At 38.7% G+C, this 21,435-nt stretch overlaps 1 protein-coding gene across 2 annotated transcripts; it reads right to left on the bottom strand.

Moving 5' to 3' along the window:
- Nucleotides 1-6,409: 6,409 nt before the first annotated feature.
- On the bottom strand, nucleotides 6,410-19,630 carry socs7 (suppressor of cytokine signaling 7). Of its 2 annotated transcripts, XM_079393917.1 has the most exons (10): nucleotides 17,806-19,418; nucleotides 16,465-16,529; nucleotides 16,108-16,212; nucleotides 13,037-13,168; nucleotides 11,692-11,837; nucleotides 11,356-11,524; nucleotides 9,709-9,837; nucleotides 8,850-8,985; nucleotides 7,330-7,470; nucleotides 6,415-7,235 (listed from the first exon to the last, which is right to left on the bottom strand). In XM_079393917.1, exons 1-9 carry the CDS (start codon nucleotides 19,107-19,109, stop codon nucleotides 7,350-7,352), a joined length of 2,307 nt encoding a protein of 768 aa, XP_079250043.1. In that variant the 5' UTR covers nucleotides 19,110-19,418; the 3' UTR covers nucleotides 6,415-7,235; nucleotides 7,330-7,349. The 2 variants fall into 2 exon arrangements, with proteins under 2 accessions (XP_079250044.1, XP_079250043.1); XM_079393918.1 differs by lacking the exon at nucleotides 13,037-13,168 and having other exon boundaries at nucleotides 6,410-7,235; nucleotides 17,806-19,630.
- Between the last annotated feature and the right edge of the window lie 1,805 nt (nucleotides 19,631-21,435).

Raw genomic sequence — 21,435 nt, 5'->3', positions numbered from 1 at the left:
TTTTCAATACTATTTAGGGCAGATAGGATGCATAGTATGCACATTGGGACGCAGGGAACCTTTCTTTGACTGAATGCGCGTTGTGATGACGTCACGAGATGCATCTAAGCCCAAAATCTGTGGAAAATCAATCTATTTGCGGCAATTACGGAAATTTGCGAGCTCTTACGGAAATTGCGGAGTTTGCTTGATTTAGCAATAAATTCAGCGATCGCAGAATCGCAAAATCCTGGAGGGACTGCAGTTACTGTTTATAAGGTTTGAGAAGAAGGTCTGTTTAGCTGTGGCTAGTTCCACATTGAAAACATGAAGCCTGTCTTTATAGATGCTAAAGTGAATTTCAAGTTTCGTCTTCTGTCACATCCACTCAGCTTTTCTGCATTGTCTTTTCATGCTCTGAACTGCTGTTGATTTTCTCAAAGGTAATCTTTTTTCTGCCAGTCTTCTTACTGACTTTTACAGGAGCAATATCATCAATAACATTCTTAACCTTTGAGTTAAATGATTCAAGGAGATCAACAGAGTCTGCAGAAATGCTTGGTGTTAAAGATATAGCCTCTAAATAGCACACTAGTGTTTTCGTTAATGCATCTCTTTCTGACAGAGACTGATCTAGATTCAGTGGAAACAGAGATCAATATATCTAAGAAAATACAGAAGTGATCAGATAGTGCTACATCCTTAATAACAATGGATGAAATGTTTAGACCTCTACTGATGAGTAAATCTAGAGTGTGTCCACGATTGTGTGTGGGTCCATGCACATTCTGAATCAGGTCAAAAGTTTTTAAAACAGTTATAAATTCTTTTGTAGTTTTGATTTCTGCATTATCGATATGAATATTAAAATCCCCTGCAATAGAAAAACAGTCAAACTCTGAGAAAATCATTGATAACAGTTCTGTGAACTCTTCAACAAAGGCTGGAGAGTATTTTGGAGGCCTGTAAATAATGATAAACAGAATGCGTGGAGCACCTTTCAGCACAATACCGAGATATTCAAAAGACAAGTACTAACCAAATTACACTTGCTTGCATTGATAGACATTGATAGATTGATAGTGCAACTTGTGATCACGTGCAGTTGCTGACGCTCGCTAAAGCGTGCAATCGCTTTCTTATGTGTGCTGTTTTATCGGTACTTTCGCTTTCAAAATCGATCGCGTTCAGCAAGGAGGGGAGAGGATGGAAAGTGGGAGGGCACAGTAACTCGTTTGGGGGGCACGACCCGCGAGTGCCCCCCCCCCCCCCCCCCTTGGCGCTGGCCCTGGTGAGTCCTGAATACTTTTTCATTCTGCGTCGCTCCATCACACTCTCGCTGGATCCGCTCCTCGGCTATCAATGAGAGGAACGTCTGTACTTCCACAAGAGACAACAAAACAGCCATTTTTTGGTTGTTAAAAGAATGGTGCACTCATTCAAAAGAGTTGCTTCGATCCTTCGCTGGCTGTGCTGATTTAAATCTAGCGGGTCTGTTGTGTCTTGTGCCGCAAGTTCAATGACGCAGGCAGTGATGATTTTCTCCAGCGTGAGTTTACACGTCACATTTTGGTAATGGTACGGTTCGCTTGGAGCCTCAACTGAGGGGGTACTAAAAAAAGTACCAGGTACCAGGTACTGTATCCAGTGGAAAAAAAACCAAAAGTGAGCCGTACTGAACTATACCGTGCCATACCATACAGTGGAAAAGCGCCATAACAGCTACCAAACACACCTGGATTGTGGAGTTTCCTTTCTGTGGATTTACCGTTCCAGATTTTCTTGCAAGCTTGTGGATTATCACTCATTTAGGATTGTGTATACACTGGTGGACTCACTTTTTTGGCACTATTTCACCACACAAGGATTCTTGGACTGCTTTTAGGGTATGGTGCTGTGAACTGTATGCTTTTAACAGACTGAGTTGTCCTGGTTTTATTGTGTTGTTTTAAAGTCCCGTGAACTTTGTAAATACACTGTTCTTAAATGTATTTCTGTTTTATGTATTTTAACACATAAACCTCTCATACAGTAAAATCTAACCTTTTTAAATTTTGTAACCCAGTCTGTTAGGCTGATCGTTACATATGGTGCCCCGTACGGGGAACGTTTAAGATTTTAAAATTGTTGAGATTGTTGAGATTTGTGTTGAGAAAGTGTTAAAAGATGACAACTCATTTTGAAAATGCTGCTCCTTTTAAAACACCTGCTAATTTTAATGATGAACAGATTTTACACCAAAAATTCCCGCTGAAGTACTTTCTCTTAAAAACCTTATTCTAAAACTGGAGAAGGATTTTAAAGACTCTGTCGAAAGTCATTTTAACTGTGAAATATATTTTAGAGAGGCTGTGGATGTAAAATTCAGTAAGATGGAGGAATATGTGAAAGAGGCTGTGTCAGCATTAGAGAAAGAGGTTGTTGAATGCTTTCGGAGGCAGGACAAACAGTGGACGAAATAACTAAAGGAAAAGCAACTGTCCCAAACTGTCTGAACTTCTGCAGAAACATCCAACCCCGCGCCTTCCATCATCAGCTCCTTTTCACCTCCAACTGACAGTTCCACCATCCTGGCAACTTCACCAACCGACGACAGAGCAAAGAAAGGAACTACCTTCAGAGATGGAGTTTGAGTCGCTCCACATGTAAATGATAACACTTTTTGTGGAACTACTGTGAACGGAGCCGCTGTGAGACACACATACTTAACCTACACGCATGTAAATCATTAAAGAGTGGGAGAGTTAGGTCGCAGCATATGCCAGTTATGGAGATGCAGGATAGTGTGTCTGATGAGCGGGGCTCTGGCTCTGGTGTTTCCAGTGGCTGTAATATGTTGTCCTGGTTTCACTGGCTGTTTTCCAGAAAGTCGTCCATGGGTGCTGAGTCTTGAAGCTGTTGTGGTACGTCACAGTCTGTCTGTGATGAGCTCTGTGGGCAGGGCTCAGCCGGGATGTCAATAAACAGAGCTTGTTTTGGCTGCGTGGCGTTATCAGTGTCCTTGTGGGATGTGGCAACCACATGATGACTCGGAAGCTGATATGAAGTCCTGTGGTCACTCATATTCTGTCCAGGTGTGTGTGTGCCATTCAGGTTGAGTGGATCAGGAAATAGATATTGTAGATATTGTCCTTTAGCACTCTTGCACCAAGTTTGTTTGAGTGGAGGCCATCCAGTGTAAACAGTTGTCTATGGCCCCAGAAAAGATTGAAGTTGTAGATGAAGTTGACTCCTTTTATACCGCAGGTTCTTTGTTGCCATGTATTCAGCCCAAGCAGCCGTGAAAACATGTTAGTTCCCCTTGCTGGGAGTGGTCCACTGATGAGTCTTTGAATTGTTTCAAAGAGTTCACTGAAATCCTTCTTAAAGAGTTCTGACTGCTCTTTCCGAATATCATTCTTCCCCACATGAATGATGATTCGATTTGCACTAGGGCTGGGCGATAAATCGATTTTATCGATTAACTCAAATGTGTAGTTTATGTCGACTTGTTTGAATGAAAATGGGGTTTCTCTTTAACATCCGCCGATGCTCCCCTCTGGGCTCCCGTAGTTCCGAATGGGCTCAGCCCTCCCCCCGCACGTTTGCCATATAGGTTGGGCTGATAGACATCACGGTGTTAAGCTGGCATCATGATCCCCCGCAATCCACCGCATCCCAATACCGCATACGGAAAGAAAATGACGTGTACTATGGAACTCCTTAAAGGGAATATATACGAGATGGGAGGAAAATATATATTTCAATACTTTCTCTCGCAGTTTTATCATCAGGTAATCATACTGTATATAAAATTGCGGTCATCAGGGAGCCACTATTATACCTGGCATTGAAACCGCTTTTGAATGTACAATTGGTTTTTAGTTTCACTTTCGAGATTCGCGATCGCACGTACTCTGTTTATACTATGGAGCGGCAGTACTTACTACACATTATACAAGATTAGATGTTTGTCAGTGGTGCTCAGGATCTGCAAATCATTCACCATCGTCCCGCCCCCCAAAAAACGTACAGTCACTCATATTTAATGCTGTTATCAGAACTACCTCCTATCTACTGAATAGCAAGATGTTAAACTTGTATTTAAAGAAAACTTATCAAAAAGGTTCACATAATTGTATGCTATGTTACATTGTTATATTACATTTTCACTGTTTACAATGGCAGGGCCTTCAATCTTGTCTTTTTGGCTTGTTGTTTCTGATTGCATTTTAACCCCAAGGGGGAAATCCAGACAATTTTTTTGTCATCTGCAGATTGATTTTAAATAGAGGGAAAAAATTTATTTAAATCGTAAATCAGTTTTTTTGTGAAAAAATCGGGGAATTTTTTCTAAGGCCATATCGCCCAGCCCTACTGATGTTTCTGATAATGGGAGTCGCCCACTATCAGAGTCCTGGGCTCGGCTGCGCTCTGAGCTGAATGCTGCTGTCTGCTCGACCTTGAGCGCCTGTTAGTAGCAATGTTAGCTGCTGGCTGATACGATCCATGTTCAATCACATTTGGGGATTCTTCACCCACATTCATTAACGCTTCAAATCTGTTCTCAAGATGTATAGAGGGAGGTAGAATAGACCCTTTTAGGGCCGACGTCACAATTACGTCACAGGGCTAGCTCGTGAGAATCTGGTGTCTTGAGTGCCTTTTGGGTCTCGCTCCGTTTGTGCCATCGATTAGTCTGTTGAACCGTTTCGGCTTGTTCCTCTACACTTGGTATAAACTGTTGAGATTCACAGGACTCACCGGCTGTATGCTGAGGGGGTCCATGATGACGATCTGCTATGTGTTCCGCCTGTTTTGGAGGTCCAGCAAGTAACTTTGTTTCAAGAACCGCAATCCTTTGTAGAAGTCTGTGGCAGTTCATGCAGCAAGTAGATTCCATAAGAGGCATTTTCTCTCTCGTCTGTTTGAATATAGACAGCTGTGTTTTCCGATCTCCGGAATGTAATTTGCTGGCAGTGGGAGTCTTCTTTTTCCAAAAATGTGTTGTTTGAGCACTGTGCTGATCTGATGAAGTTAAAATCTTAGAAAAATCTGAGAAAAGCACATAAATAGGGAGCAAAGCTCAGAGCAGTAAGCAAGAGCGTCCGAACAGTAGCGATGCCTGAAGCGAAAAATTTAAAAAGGATTTCACCTTACCTTCCCAGTTGATTATATTATTGATTCAATACATTTAGAAAACATTTCAAATTTTTATGAAAAGTTACGATTAAATGTGAAGTAATTTACATACATTTCCACAACGGAATCAGAATATTAGATGAAGTCAGGTTCAAAATTATTTCATTTTGTTGATAAAGACATATTAGATTGTTTTTTATATTTTGGATATATCTTTTTATCACCCCATATATCAGAAAATAGGCAGAAAAAAAATCACCATGTTTTTAGAAATAAAATGTTGCAAAAAATGAGGCAAATTATATGAACAACTCCTCCCTAAAAACCTTCAGAATATAAATAGGAAACACTGGAAAGTTGTATGTAAGCACTTCTGAAGTGGAGCTCAGTGCATGAGAGTAGGGCTGTCCTGATTTGTCGATTTTATTCACCAATTCGATTTTTAAAAGTCGTCGACTTCATTTTGATCGTGTCGACTAACCAGCAAAATACCGGAAGTGGCGCATTTCACGGACGAGAATCCATAAAACACATTATTGGTTTTCCAAGGCTGCATGATATATTAAACCCATTTAAAAATCATAATTAAGCATAATAGTGAATTCACAAATGCTACGAATTATTACCGTTCTAATAAAGTATATGCTCTTTAATTATTTACATGCGTGTAGGTTAAGCACGTGTGTCTCACAGCGGCTCCGTTCACAGTAGCTCCACAGAAACTGTTATCATTTACATGTGGAGCGACTCAAACTCCATCTCTACATGTTATTGTGAGTTTGGGTTTATTATAACGTTCATCTGGGAACGCAACGTGCGCCATTTCATCAGATTTGTACTTTTTTTTTTTTCAGAAATACTGCATATTTACATTTTTCTCCTAAATAAGTTCTAGTAAATAATATTTCTGGTAAATACTCCTTTAAAAAGTGTTTTTTGATTATAATTGTATTATTAGTTGACTAGAACACGTGGATATGTTGTCATTCTCACACTATAATACTGAACTTTGATTTCAGTGATTTGGACTATGAGATGGACACTTGCTTCATGTTGCACTTCACTTTTGCTTTAAAAAAGGATTTCATAGAAATTTGGATTTCATTTGGTTTAATAAAATATAGTTCTAAAATATTCTTAAGTAAAATTGTTGATTTTTTTGTGGGAAAGTAATCATTTAGATTAATCGATTAATCGATGAATTAGTCGATAGATTAATCAAAAACAAAAACAGTCGTTATTGGCAGCCCTACATGAGAGAAAACTGCCTTTAAAGATACGTATCAGACACAAATAGACACAAATAGATGAACTGCAATAAAATAAACTTGTATATTTTGGATGTTTTCTTTCCACTGGTCTGAAACATAACATTATGAAAAGCCAATTCTTAAAATGTCAAGATTGACCAGTGCATGGAAAAACAATGTTTTGGTCTGTAGTGCCTTGCCTTAAAGAAAACCTTGTAATCACCATGATGGTTAAAAAAATTGTAACTCAGTATAGTGATCTGCAAGGAAAAACGGATACGTCTAGTGGCAAGACCAATTTAAATCATAAATAATTGTGAAAAAGTCATCAAATATACCACCACTTATTTTCAAGTTTACTTTGTATTTTACTCAAAATACAGTTCATGTGGCCTGATCAGACTGAAGGAGTTACAATCAGGAAAAGGACAAATAAAGGGGTCACACACTCCACCCAGGGGTCAGGGGCCTGATGAGGAAAGAAAGAAGAACCAAACAGAGACAGATTCACAAACTGGCCAGTTTAAAAACTCCAGTGTAATATAACCTACAGATGAAGGCTTTTTCTAGTACCCCAAGTCAAATGTCCTTGATCGTTTTTTTGTTTAACTTAATTTTTTTTTTTTTTAAGTCCACTGTTTGCTGTCCAGTGACCTTTCAAGTCTTTTGTCTATCATGTCAGTCTCTGGATTTCTTTGCCTGCTCAACATAGACAGTATTCCAGCACTCCTCTGTACTCCCTCTGTCCGCGCATTGGTCAAAGAGGAGGGGCCAGTCGGCTGATGTTCATTGGCTTCTGCTGGAAGACTGGCAGGGAGTTGGAGCAGAGCTGTGCACCAGGAAGTGTCCATGCGCTGTTCCATCTATTATCCACACACAGAAATCCTACAAAACAATCCATTTGTGTTCTGTTATTTAAACATACTGGCACCGAGCACAAGATAATGAACGCAGGTCAGTCATGGCTGCAGGTACGTACAGTGAAAAGGAGCAATCTGGCTATGTTTCAGACTCGGCTTCCTGTTCCACACCTGCTGCCTGGCGCATGCCTTTGATTGACAGGTACATCTCTTCCTCTGGATCATAGTAATAGAACTTCCTCAAGTAGATAATGAGCGGTCTAAGATGAAAAAAATAAAGGTTAGTCTTTTTAGGCAGTTTGTAGACAAAGTACTTTTTTTAACTTAAAAATTGCTTAATGTTATACTTGTTTATTTCAATAAAACCAAACAACATTGGCATTCATTACTCCCTGCAAATTACTACCAAAAAGTTTCCTTTTGACAAAAATATGATTGTAAAATCGATATTCTAATTATCATTTTATACAGTTGGATGAATAGAATTTACTTTAAAATACTTTTACTAGGGCAACTGAATGCCATATTTTTTATGTATATGTTAAACTGTGTTCTTGACATAATTTAGATTAGTAAATGAATATAAATCAGTAAATTATGACCTACAATGTGTCCAAATGTCTAAAACTTTACATTGGTGAGAAACCCAGAAGGCCAGCAACTAGTCCTAGTATTTCATGCATCTCCTATATACACCACCGTTCAAAAGTTTTTTAGTTTTTTTTTTTATAAAATTAATTAATACTATATATAATTAATAAATAATAATTCAGCAGGGATTTAATAAATTGATCAAAAGTGACAGTGAAGACGTTCATAATATTACAAAAAGATTTATGTTCCATATAAATGCTGTTCTTTTGAGCTTTTTATTTGTGACCCTGGAGCACAAAACCAGTCTTAAGTCGCTGGGGTATATTTGTAGCAATAGCCAAAAATACATTGTATGGGTCAAAATTATTGATTTTTATTTTATGCCAAAAATCATTAGGATATTAAGTGAAGATCATGTTCCATGAAGATATTTAGTAAATTTCCTACTCTAAATATATCAAAACTTAAATTTTGATTAGTACTGTGCATTGCTAAGAACTTCAATCTGGCAATTTTCTCAATATTTAGATTTTTTTGCACCCTCAGATTCCAGATTCTCAAATAGTTGTATCTCGGCCAAATATGGTCTGATCCTAACAAACCGTAAATCCGTACATCAATGGAAAGCTTATTTATTCAGCTTTCAGATGATATATATCGAAAATTGACCCTTATGACTGGTTTTGTGGTGCAGGGTCACATTTATCAAAGAATCCTAAAAAATGATTTACGTCGATATTTACAATGATGAATTGATTTACATTGATAATCTTAAGACATGTTTCTTGAGCAGTAATTGTCAAGTAATGGGTGCTTGAAGTAATTCAACTTTTCTATCGCAGGAATAAATTACATTTTAAAACATTTAAGGCATTTAATAATATTTCACGATATTAATGCTCTACTGTATTTTTCATCAAATAAATGCAGCTTTGACGAGCACGAGATTTTAAAAAAACATTACCTTACAGACCTCAAACCTCTGAATGGTAGTGTATCGGAAATGTAAATAAGCCAAATAATATAAGGTGTGATTGTTTCATACTTGGGGAGGGGGAGCTCCTGGATGTGGTCTATGCGGACGAGTTGTCGGATGCAAAAACGGCACAGATGCTGGAGTGATTTCACATTGCTGAAGCGTGAGACTGGATAGAGCAGCTGCACAGGGGTCGGGGGCAACCCTGAAAGAGACACCACACGTTTCGTTACGCTGACCTTTCATCTCGCACATCCTCAAACCTGCTTTTGGTTTTTACAAACAATATAAATAAACTCTGCTTTTTACTTCTGCGCACATTGGCAACTACCTGAAATAAAGTAAGTACTAAAATGACTAAAACTGAAATAAAATAAATGGAATATTTAAAAAATAAACAAAATCGAATAAAAATTACAAAAGCACATACAATTACTAAAACTTTCAATTAAGTTGAATTCTAAAATTAAAAGCTAATTTATAATATTAATAAATACTATCATAGTATATAAGTAATACTGTACAAAATAGGAGCCAGATTACTTTTTTAAAAGAATTAAGTTTTTGTTGCGAGAACTACTGAATATATCTAAATCTAATCTGTTAAAACTATTATTTACATTATGTAACATAAATGTAATGTAAAATGAAAAGTAGCTAGTTTTAAGCACATACATTATCTGTATACCCACTTAAATATGGTGAAATAATTACATGTTGATATTCAAATGTAATATTTAGCCAAAGCATTATGTCCCATTCTTTGTGCATAAACCTGTTACCCATAATCTTCCAAGGAAAAAAACTAACAAAAATACTTCTTTTTGTCCCTATATCCCTCCTGCATCAGCAAACAGAAAAATGAAATGCTTTTTATTCAGCAGTAATGGCTGAGAACCCTGTCTGTATTGGATATTTGTTGCCTTACCAGGTACACGTGAACGTAGGAAGTAGAGGAATTTCCCATTTTTAGAGTGCATGATGGCTCGCTCAATGAATTCCACCACAGAATGGCAGCGGTCTTCAAATTTAGGGTGGCACCATAAACTGAAGGTTCCTGAAGAGTTAAAAAAACTATTTTCAGGGAAAACAAATACACTGAAAAAAGAAAACCCTTTTATTTAAAACCACATGAATGTGTTATGCACTAATTAAATATGTACTAACTTATGTATTAATTTTTAGTACTATCCTCCTGAGACCCAGCTCTGTAGTGGACATTCTATTTTAGTGAATTTCTCTGAGACCTCACATGCCACGGTTGTAAGTCTGGATGTCCTGTACAGAGCACATTCAGGGCTTTTTAGAGATACTAAATGTTTGGAAGTTTCACCATCACCACTCCCTCTCCTCGGTCTTTAAAGATGGCTCAATTTAATTTAGTGAAGAATTTTACATCCTTATGGAAATATGATTATATTTTGTAATTGTCATTTAAATCTGAATCATTTTCAAATAGTTTGTCATAAAGCAACATCTCAGGAAAATGGAGTATGGGCTTTCAAATTCAAATATGACTTCCTGTTATGAAACGGGACATCATTTCATACATGTCCACTGTAGAGGACGCCAGGACTAAAAGCATGTTTATTATGCATTTTGGGAGACATGACATAAATGAATAGATAAATATTTTTAATTTTAATTATTACTCCCATTATTACAATTCTTTTTTTCAACGTGCTGTCCCAACAGCAACACATTAATATGCAAATTAGATACAGTGTATAGATACACTGTGTTTAATGGGAAACCCAGTTTATGGACATTTTTACACACATTTTGCATTAATTAAACAAAATGCTATATCAAATCATTTTGTTATATATTTTATAACATAGTTGAGAATCATCCTTAAACAAAGTTTAGTATAAAAAATCCTGAAACCAAAAAAATTGATTGCTGATTTAAAAAATATCCCATTGTTTTTGCCTTTTTGATGTTTATTCATGCCTTTTTTTTCTTCTTTAGAAAAACTGAGTCCTAGTGTCCTCTAGAGATGACATAGAATAAAATATGAATAAAATAGAATTTTTCATTTGTTATTTTTTCATTTTTGTCTTATGCTCTAAACAATGTAATGACATGAAAAAAATACTAAATTCCCAAAGCTTTTCTATGTACTAAAAAAACAGAAACCCACAATCATTTTTGCAGTCAGTAAAGCTAAAATGTGTTTTGCACGTTAACTTTTTTTCGGTGTTATTTGCTTTTAGACAAACTGAACAAAACCATAGGTTTTGATTAAACCACGCAAAAAAAAAGAAAGAAAGAAAAAAAGTCGCCTGTTTCACATTTCACTGGAAATCTAAGGAGGATGCGAAAAAAATGATTGACTATCGATTTGAGTGAATTTAGGAATACCCATCAATCTGAAAGTGGTGAAATCTAATCTGTTTGTTCAGGCAGTGTAGTCAACACTGAATTTTTAATCTGACTTCAAACCACTAGAGGATGTGGTTTAGATCAGGATTTCAAGTGTTTTTTAGCTACACTTTTTGAGTCCAAAAAGAGTTTGAGCATGTTTACAGATATGTATATACGTGTGTGTGTGTGTGTGTGTGTGTGTGTTTACCTCTGTAGTGCTCCATACGTGTGTGATGTGTGACTCCCTGTGAGCGAAAGCTGAGGCTGAGGATGTATCGTGGGTCTGAACTGTCCCGCACCAAAAACGAGCCATCTGGCTTTCCTCTCAGCTTCATTTCGGCATCCTCCCAGTTCATCGGCCCCCAATACCAGCCACACTGCAGACACAAACACACAACGACCATACAACAGTAAAAAACACACACAAAGCCCACAACCACAGGAAACCACAGTCATATTTAATTGTTAAAAAGGTCTATAAGTGAACATGCCGTATGATATTACAATCATCCGAGTGGAAATTTCAAGTGTTTTTGTCTCTCACCCGCTCCAGCTCTCTCAGGCTGGCAGTGAAGCTGCTGGAATCGGCTCCTCTCAGTGGACACATGATTGGGGGCGGGGCCACTCTAGCCGGGGCCGGAGTCTCCATTGGTGATGGGACAGAATGTGGAAGTGCCCGGAAGAAAGCATCTGAGACACAAAAGAACAATTTTTTAATACAACAGCATATATTGAGTTGCACTCTAAAACTAGCTAAATGAAAAATTTGATCAAAAATACAGTACATTTATGATACATTATGATAGTTACAACTCAAATAACAGTTAAAAACATTTTAGATTAAAAGTTATTGATATATATAGGTCCTGTAACTGATCACCATTTCTGCAAGTTTTTCATTATAGCGTGACAGGACAATAAGTGTCTGTAATGTCTAATATGAAGTTATTAGAAATTGTATATAAACTACGTATAACAATTAAACAAAAATATTATTCAGATGAATTAGACAGAGTCCAGGGCTAGTTGTCACATGTTTTACACCAGTGAATATTTATCAGTGGAGGTTTATTTTTGAAAGTTCATTTAATTTGTGTATTGGCACAAACCTTACATTCTATGCTACAAAAAAAAGACAACTGAACATTTTCACCATTGTTGCCCAAGAAAAAGATACAGTTCATTGAACACACGTTGCCCTTTTGTGACAACATGCCCCAGTTGTGTTTTATATTGTGTTTGCCCAACAGCTGACTGGTGATTCTAATTTCATAGGATTCGGAACTGGGTGTATAATACGAAACCATTGCTAATTTACTGAAACCCCTTTCCTTATGCCAACTCTCCTCTGTGACAACTTGCCCCGGTCTCCCCTATAGCACATCACACTGCAGCACACTGATGAAATGTCATATCAACTAACCATGTATACATGCTATGTTGAAGTTACCATATCTTAAATCTCCTTTATATCTTATACAAATTAAGTTATATTTCTATATGAGACACTTAAGTTTGAACTCTATAGTATGACACCATCGCTCACACTTCCTCTCTTTACAAACGCACATTAGTCACACACCGCCTTTTTCCTCTGAACGGCAGGAACTGAAAAACGAAACCACACGATCAACCAAAGCCTTTGTTAAGCAAAACGATACATGTGGTGGGTGACATGTATTGTCTTTGCCTTTGCAAGAGTTCACAAGAATATTCACACTTTATTCCATTTCTCTTTACGTTTAATTAATGGAATAAAGGTGCTTCTGAGGGCAGAAACTGAGCCGGTCTCCAAAAAAGGGGAAGGGGAGGTTGGAATCTGCTCTCAGAACCAGAAAGACACCCTGAAACACACACACACTGCCCCCTCCACTGCACCCAAGTCTTACCATTGAGGCTGAGACTATGCTGGATGGTGGCGTGGAGAGGGGGAGGAGGAGGAAGAGGCAGAGGGAGAGACTGCAGGGAGGCCCCCATTACACTCACTAGGAAAGGCCCAGGCTGCGGCCCACCTATATCGTCTGGAAGAGAGCAGGAGGGAGGGTTCAGAGCCAGGAGAATAAGGAGATGTCACAGAAAAAGAAAGTAATAGAAGGGCAGACAGAAGCGAAGAGAAGGTTCAAGTCTATTAGGATGAGACAGGTGCCACGGGCGATGAAGAGGAATCAGAACATGACTGAATTCAACCCTAACACCACTTAGCTTCAGAGCAAAGGGACGGCAACATCCTTCATTCTTGCATATATTACCAAAAATAGATCAAAACACAGCCAAATGATACTGTGCAAACCGCAGTATTGCAACTAACATGAATATTGCATTAAGTGACCTGCGCTTTATGTATGAGTAACATGTAGTTTTGCCTGTCTGAACCATAAAGGAGCAGGACAAATCCTCCAATTATGTGACAATATCTGATCCTCTTATAGCACTTGAAGACTAAGACACCATGACAGGAAGCACATGACACTGGGAACTACAATGTGGGGAAACAACACGGGTATCTGTAAAAATAAATCCACACGCTGGCATGTGCATTCAATCACACACTCACAACACTGGGAAATTATTTCTTCTCAGCTGCTTTTAAATCCTCCAGAAATTGTCCCTTTCACCTCCATTTTTCTTTTACTTTTATTTATTCTTTTTACACAAAACAAGTAAAATTGTTTTCATGCTATTAATATTATTCCACAAAAGCATTTAATTGAGCTTAGCTTGTATTGAAACCTGGAATATTCCCTAAAACCTCCAACCTGAACATGACAAACAATCCACTTCAAACACACAATGACTGAATAATCCACATACCTAATCATCTTCATTCACTCAGGACTTCATCGACTCAAGATTGCTTCTTCATATTTAAATATTCAGATCCAATACCTACATCTCCAGTACTGAGATCATGTCAATCTTCACTACCAAAGACCACACTGAGCTGATGAACTCGAAGAGCATCTGCAGAGGCCTCAATTTATTAGAAACGGAAAGAGCCAAACACCGGTGAAGCCAAACCACAAGTAGACTTACACAGTAACTCACTTTAAGTGGCGCTTCTGTGAATTTTATGCTTGCAGAATGCAATCAGAGACTCTGGTAACCATGAAATGAAAAGAATGAAGTCTGAATAAGAAAGGGAAATGAAAGGGCAAAGTGAAAGAATGAGCATGTAGGCTGACGTCCTACATTGCTTCTTTAACATCCGCCTTGGGTTTGATCACAGAGGTGAGGTGAAAAACTTGCCGTTTACAAAAGTGCGACGTGTATCTCAGCAGTTTGAACACTTATGATGGGATTTTGAAGAGAGGGACTTTGTTTTCAACACTACACACATTACTTACTATACCAGTATCATTGCATTTTCATACAGCACAAAAAAAAGATTAGAAAAGTCAAAAATAAATAAATTACTAAAAAATAAAAAAAGTACATAAATTAATAAATAATAATAATTTTTTGGATAATATCCTACATTATCAGATAATTTTCTTCTAAAGCCACACATAGCCTGGAAAGTTTAAAATGGATGATTTTAGTTGAATATTTGATTGACAGGTGAGCAGGCTTTGATGTAGCTTGAGACTGATGAACATTTACATTACAAATGTGATCTGGATAAATATGTTTGGTCTGAATGATCACAAAATATGTCGACCATATTTATGTATTTATTGTAGTCTTCTATCAACACATTTCCAACTTGAATTTTCCAATTTGAAAGGTCCCCAAACTCATCAAAATATCTCTTAATATATAAGTTATCTTTTCCTTTGACATATTTGTTACTATTTCTTTCAGCCAATGTCCTATATTGGCACACAAATACTTTCCCAATTTAAAGAAATAAGCTGATTTGCTTGAAGAATACATGTATTTATAAACATATAATATTTATAAACATATTCCTTTTTGTAACTTGATCTCCTTAGGATATAAATGAAATAAAAAGATTTATGTAATTACGCCTACATTTAGTGCCTAACACTTATGAGTGAATTGCCCAAAATCATCGATGTTAATTGTACGCTAATGTTCAAAAGTTTGGAGTCAGTTAATTTTTTTAAAGAAACCAATACTTTTATTCAGCAAGGATGTGTTGAATTGAAGAAAAGTGCCAATAAAGATATTAATAATGTTACAAAAAATGCCATTCTTTTAAACTTTCTATTTAAAGGTTAAAAATGAATCATAGTTTCCACAAAAAAAAATTAAGCAGCATTGTTATCAATATTGATAATATAATAAGCAAAGTTTCTTGAGCAGCAAATTAGAATAATTTCTGAAAGATCAAGTGACACTGAAGACTCCTGAAAATTCAGCTTGGCCATCAAAGGAATAAATTACATTTGATATTATATTCAAATATAAAACAGTTATCTTGCACTGTAATAACAGTTAAAAATATACTATTTTACTCTGTTTTTAATCAAATCAAATCAAATAAAAAGCATTTTTAAAAACCTAACAACCCCAAAGTTTGGGGAAAGTTACTTTTAAAAGTAATGCATTACAATATTGCGTTACTCCCTAAAAAAGTAACTAATTATGTTACTTAGTTACTTTTTATGGAAAGTAATCTATTACATTATTTTTGCATTACTTCATGTCTGTCCAGTAGAGAAGCAGGAGAAGAAGGTTCAACACTCTTCAGCAATAAAAAAAAACTAAAAAAGTAACTCAGATATTTTCTTGTAAATTAAAACGTAATGCATTACTTTACTAGTTACTTGGGAAAAAAGTAATCTGATTACGTAACTCACGTTACTAGTAATGCGTTACCCCAAACACTTTTTAAAACTATGCACACAGACAGATACGGAAGCTAGATGTGCCAGTGCGAAGGATAAAGGGAATATACCCCAAGGGATGTACAGATGGAGATGTGAAAGGCATGAATGAAGGAGAGCAGAAAGGAAGAAGATGGAGGAGGTGTGTGAACAGCTGTAGTGGATCTCACCTAGCAGACTGAGGCTCCGCCGAGGGGGAGGTGGAGGAGTGGGAGGGTGAGGGGAGTTCCTGCCTCTCTGAGAGATGTCCACATCAACCAAGGACACAGTCTCTCCTGTGACCAGAGCCACAATACACAACTTAATGACAAGAGCCATAAGAACGACATTAACAACATTCCTTACAATAATATTGTAGCATAATTCCAACGCAGGCCTAAAATGAGATTAATCTCATCCAAATCGTGTGTCTATATCATTATATTTCCCATGCACTGTGTAAGCTGATTAGTGGTTTGCAAATGTGCCTTCATTTAATGTATTCCTTTAGCTTCCACCCCATTATGTTCCCTTAAATCTTCATTTACCTGTAAAAACGGGAGTAAAAGAGGCTGCCGAAAAGGCACTTTGTGCCCTTGTTAGTCCAGGTTGGCTGCAGAAAGAAAATAAGCAATTTAAATGATAAGAGTTTAAGAAAGACCACATATCAATTTTCATTAATTCTGTTCTGTATCTCAAGTTATTGTACCATTTTTAATCTAAAATGCACAACGCTTTAGAAGTAATCACATTATAAATGTCTTACAGAAACTGCACCCACCTGTGATCCTGTGAGCCACATTGATAACTACTAAAAGATGATGATGATGAAATTAAATGTATTTTATGATAAAAAATATATATTTTTAGTTGAATATTTATGAAGTAACACAAATTATGTTAAAAAGAAAAGTGCAAAAAGTGTCCCATTTCCTGGTTTATTTCAATCACCGGTATGTGTGAGGGGCTAAATCTTTGATTGAAATGTTAAATGTTTTAGGGACAAATTTAAAGCTGCACAACATGCAGAAAGGCCATAGGTTAAAGACCATAGTTTCTAAGTAAACAGTGAATGCTAATATGTGTTGCCTACACAATTTACAATGTGTTTTTGGAAAGAGGTTTATGATTTAATAGTAAATTAAGGTCTGTGTTGTTCTACAACTTAAAATTACACACAAATTTGAAGCCACTGTACATACAATAGGTTACTAACCATATTTGGACTGTGTTGTTAGAGTTGGGAAAGTTACTTTGGAAATGTACAGATTACTAACCCTATTTAAAATGTAATAAGTATTTCAATTACTTTATTAATGTAACTGGTTACATTTGACTACTTCCTGATTACTTTTCTAAATTTATAACACATGTTTTCAAATGTAAATCAATTTTATTAAAAAATAAAGCATATACATAAACCCAAATAGTTAGGAGTTAAGCATGGTTTCTATTCTGTCCTAAACTCCTGAAACATTGGTGTCTCATATTTTAAAGCATATATTTGGGAAATAAATCAATCATATCTGTATGTGTGTGTGTGCAAATATTCAGATGTAACCCCCTTTGTAATAGTTAACATTTTCAGTAGTAACTGTAATTTAATTACACATGTTTTTTCTCAGTAACAAACAGTTTACAGGTACATTTATATAGTAATTGAATTACGTAATTCCGTTACATGTAACTAGTTACTCCCCAGCACTGATGGTTGTCCTCTTCATCAAGCAACATTTAAAAAACAAAACAAAAAAACAACTGCTTTAGATTTAGATTTAAGGTGTGTAGTTTATTTTGTATGAACAAATTGTCCTCAAATTGTGTATAGACATAAAAGTAGACCTACACAAAAGGTTAAAGCTCCAGTTGTTTTGGGCGGAAGGACTCACCTGGCCGTGTCTTGTTCCCCACCGCTCGCTCCGGACATGTCAACTAAACTGCCCGCCGAGGATATGGAGAACGTGACTGAAGGTCTCTTGTCCAAAAGGTTGTTAGAGCCACTACAGCTTTTAGTTCTGAAAAGTTTGCTCAGACGAATTTTAAGCGAGCCCTTCCTGGATTTCCCTGGTACTTTCAGAGTCTTCTCTCCTCCGCTCGCAGCGGAAAGATGCGCCCCGGTCGCGCTCCGGTCCGGTCGGGCCTTCGGCGTCGACGCTTGGCTGGAGCATGGGGTGCCCTGGCTGGGTTCGGCTTGGGACGGGACCTCGGGAGTCAGTTTGTCGCTGGCAGGAGCCTGAGGCCCGGTGTTTACCGAGTCTCGTAACAAGCAACACGCCGGCGAGCAAAGTCCCCCAGACACCACCGAAGGGAAACACTTGAGCGCGAACGCACCCGGCTCCGCGTTTTGAGACTCGGTCTTTTGACACGCATTGATGCCCAGGCCGTTCACCTCCTCTGACCCGAGGCCCTCCAGCACCAACAGCGCATCGCTGGTCTCGGTAGGGTCCTCTCCTTGCCTGATTCCAGCCGAGCCGAGCACGCTTTGACACGAGCAGCGCTGCAGCTCGCCATCCTTGAGCAGAAACTCGGGAACCGGAGCGACTCCCAGCTCGCCGAATTTCCTCGCCAGCTCCAGCACAGGACCGTCGGGCAGCTGATGGAGCTGCCGCTGCGCCGTCCCCGAGCTCGTTTTGTGATCCACCACCGGCGGCCAGTCTTGATTGTCGGTGATCAAGCGATGCCGGTGGCACAGCTCGGCTCCATCCGTATCCGTAGCAACCGCTGGCAGCTTGAGCTGCGGATGCAGCGTCCATGTAGGCGGATGCTGAGCATCCACAGCGCCAGACTCAGAAGCGAGCGCCGCTTGGTCCTCAAAAGCCCTGCGCTGATCCTCCGAGCTCTCGGCGAATCCCTCGGAGTCTCTCGATATGTTTCTGAACACCAACAGCTGAGGCCCCATTCCACCTCGGTGGGCGAGATCGTAACCGTGGGCCTCGGCTGAATGAAGAGTAGGCGGCGGCGCAGACAGCGCAGGTCTGGTCGCCATCACTCCCGAGTCAGGTGCCTCCGTTCCGCTGGCCTGCGGAGCTTTGTTCACCGCCGAGATGTGGCCGTGATTCTGCGTGCATTCAAAGTTCCCCTTGATAGCCACCGACGACAGATTACCATTCTCCTCGTCCAAGCGGTCATCCTCGGCCGCGGAGACCAGGCGCATCAAGACAAAATCGGGAGACATATCTTGCGCGTTGTTCATTATTATTCCTCAATATACTGAAGGAATGAGCGATATCAGCGTTTCACATTGCTTCCAGTCATGAGATCTCGCTCGTGTGATGATGATGGTAATCCTCTTGGTGTTAGTTAGGCAGCCCCCTCACTCAGCGCCAGACAATTAGTGCATATAAACTCTATTTCAGTCGCTCCTTCAACATTGCGCACGTCCTCGTTTCATTTCGCGTCCGGCCTTAAAAACCTCCACGGGTCTCTGTAGGGTCATACATAACGCTTCGTTTCACGCAATCCTAACGGCGTCTGTGGTCACATTACTGTCGAGGCCCCACCCGCTCGCTCACTTCCGCAAATTCGATGCGTTTCGTGTTTGCTCTTATCGGTGCCATTGCTGTCCACTTGGCTGCAGGCTATGTGCTGTCCCCCTTAGTGACGTGCACCGTGCTGTAACGTTGCTTTCATGTCATTTACCGCGCTGTTGTCTGGAAGATGGCCTTACCCACTGATGTTTATGATGCATCAATTGTAGTGGCATCGCCTTTCCGCACGATTCCAGCGCCAGCCAAACTCTCCCTGCAAATCGGTTGCGTTACGAGTCAAAGACAAATTACTTGCATGATATCATCATTTGAATAATGACTCTCATCCTCATATAGCAACTAAAAACGTAAAGCATCGTGTCAAACACAAAGCCTACAATCGAGAGAATTTCAAATATCATGCTGGACATAATATTATGTAGCATGTATAAATATAACTTCTTTTTTTTTTAAATGCATTGGTTTTATTTAATTTTTTCGTATTACTAACGCATAATATGGGGTATTTAACCAACATATAAATTTAAATTCTAGAGTTTTTTTATGCATTTCAATTAATAATAATTTGGAAAGAACTAGCAAAATTCAGTTTAGTTTTATGGAACATAGTATATCACACTGCAGGACACGTCAACTTTCCAAAAGTATTTCATGTCATCTATGTCTATAAATCCTTGTACGTATGCATATGGCTATTAAAAGGCATGTAGATATACAATACAGTTATTGTTTACATTTACCCATTGTTCTGTGGTCAAGACTTTTCGATTGCGAAATGCGATTTCATTGATGGACCGCATGGTGTCGCTGTACACAAACATTTACACATGCCCACAAGAGCCCTTTAAAACCTGCCATCTCATTACACGAAGAGTGGATTTTATTACAGTTATGGTTTTACACAAATATCCAGAAGAAAATGTGTTTTCATTGACTACATCCTCTCCAATTAAATGCATACAACTGAGCACAAAGCTGAACACACACATATCCATCCATAAAAAAGAGAACATTTACAAGATTTATTTTTTTGATAATTGTGTGCATGTATATAGATGCACATATACACACAGCCTCTGCAGTCCTGAGTGGGGGTGGTGCCCCACTGGAATGAGTGTTGAATCTCAGAATCCTGTTGCCATGGCACCAAAACAAGGATTCACCTGCATTTCCCAGTATGACTGGATTTGTCTGAATCATCTTTCTCTCTCTCTCTCTCTCTCTCTCTCTCTCTCTCACACACACACACACACAGATCTGACAGACATTCATTCATGTAGAATACATGTGGAATATGTTTTCTTCTTCCTTTATTTTATAATTTCCCTGATTGTAGCACTAAACATTTGGCAGTTCAGAATGCAGTTTGTCTATCCGAGATTAATGTTTCAGTGCACTTTATCTGCCAGGCAGATGCAGACTTGTAAACCACTGAATGCACATATTCCCAGATGCACAAAGTCGCACGCACATACACAGTCCGTAAAAGATCACTCATGACTGAGCCAGCCGGGGACTGTTGGGTTAATCCACAAAGCGGTGAGATTCTGATGCATACCCCAACAGAGAGGATTACCATCCCGTCCTCTCATCCATCAGCCCATCCTCATGCACATACACTCATCATAACAATCCAACATTAACAGATGTGCCACTCTCAGCGCTCACCACTACCGGGAGATTGGGAGAGATGGGAGTGAGGGAGAGATTTACAGGAGGGCTGCAGAGTGAGTGAACAGGTAAGCAGAGAGAGAAACAGTGTTGACGGATTCTCGTTGATCTCTGTTTCTCACTCCAGTTTCTTGCAGGCCTATTAACTCCACGGTGTGCAGGTCCCAGCTTTGTCGCATCCAGGGTGGACCCGACCAACTGATTGCAGGACGTGTGGAGTTTAAGCATGGCCTCCTCTTTGAGCTTCATCTTCACCTTCAAAAATGAATAGTGCATGTCGGTCCGTGTATGAATGCACACTTATTTGTGTGTGAAACCAAGACGCTGTTGGCAGCAAAGTGTGGTTGAACTCTATCACCA

This window comes from Barbus barbus (genome assembly GCF_936440315.1).
Source record: "Barbus barbus genome assembly, chromosome: 35".
NCBI lineage: Eukaryota > Metazoa > Chordata > Actinopteri > Cypriniformes > Cyprinidae > Barbus > Barbus barbus.
This window is presented reverse-complemented; position numbering and strand designations above follow the sequence as displayed.

Bases quoted from the DNA above. Each gene is read 5' to 3' on its own strand.
- socs7 (XM_079393917.1), bottom strand. From the start codon at position 19,109: ATGAACAACGCGCAAGATATGTCTCCCGATTTTGTCTTGATGCGCCTG. The intron at 16,530-17,805 runs GTGAGTCCTTCC...TTCTTTCTGCAG, and splicing joins GGGGAACAAGACACGGCCAG to CCAACCTGGACTAACAAGGG. The intron at 8,986-9,708 runs GTAAGGCAACAA...TGTCTCTTTCAG, and splicing joins CCTACGTTCACGTGTACCTG to GGTTGCCCCCGACCCCTGTG.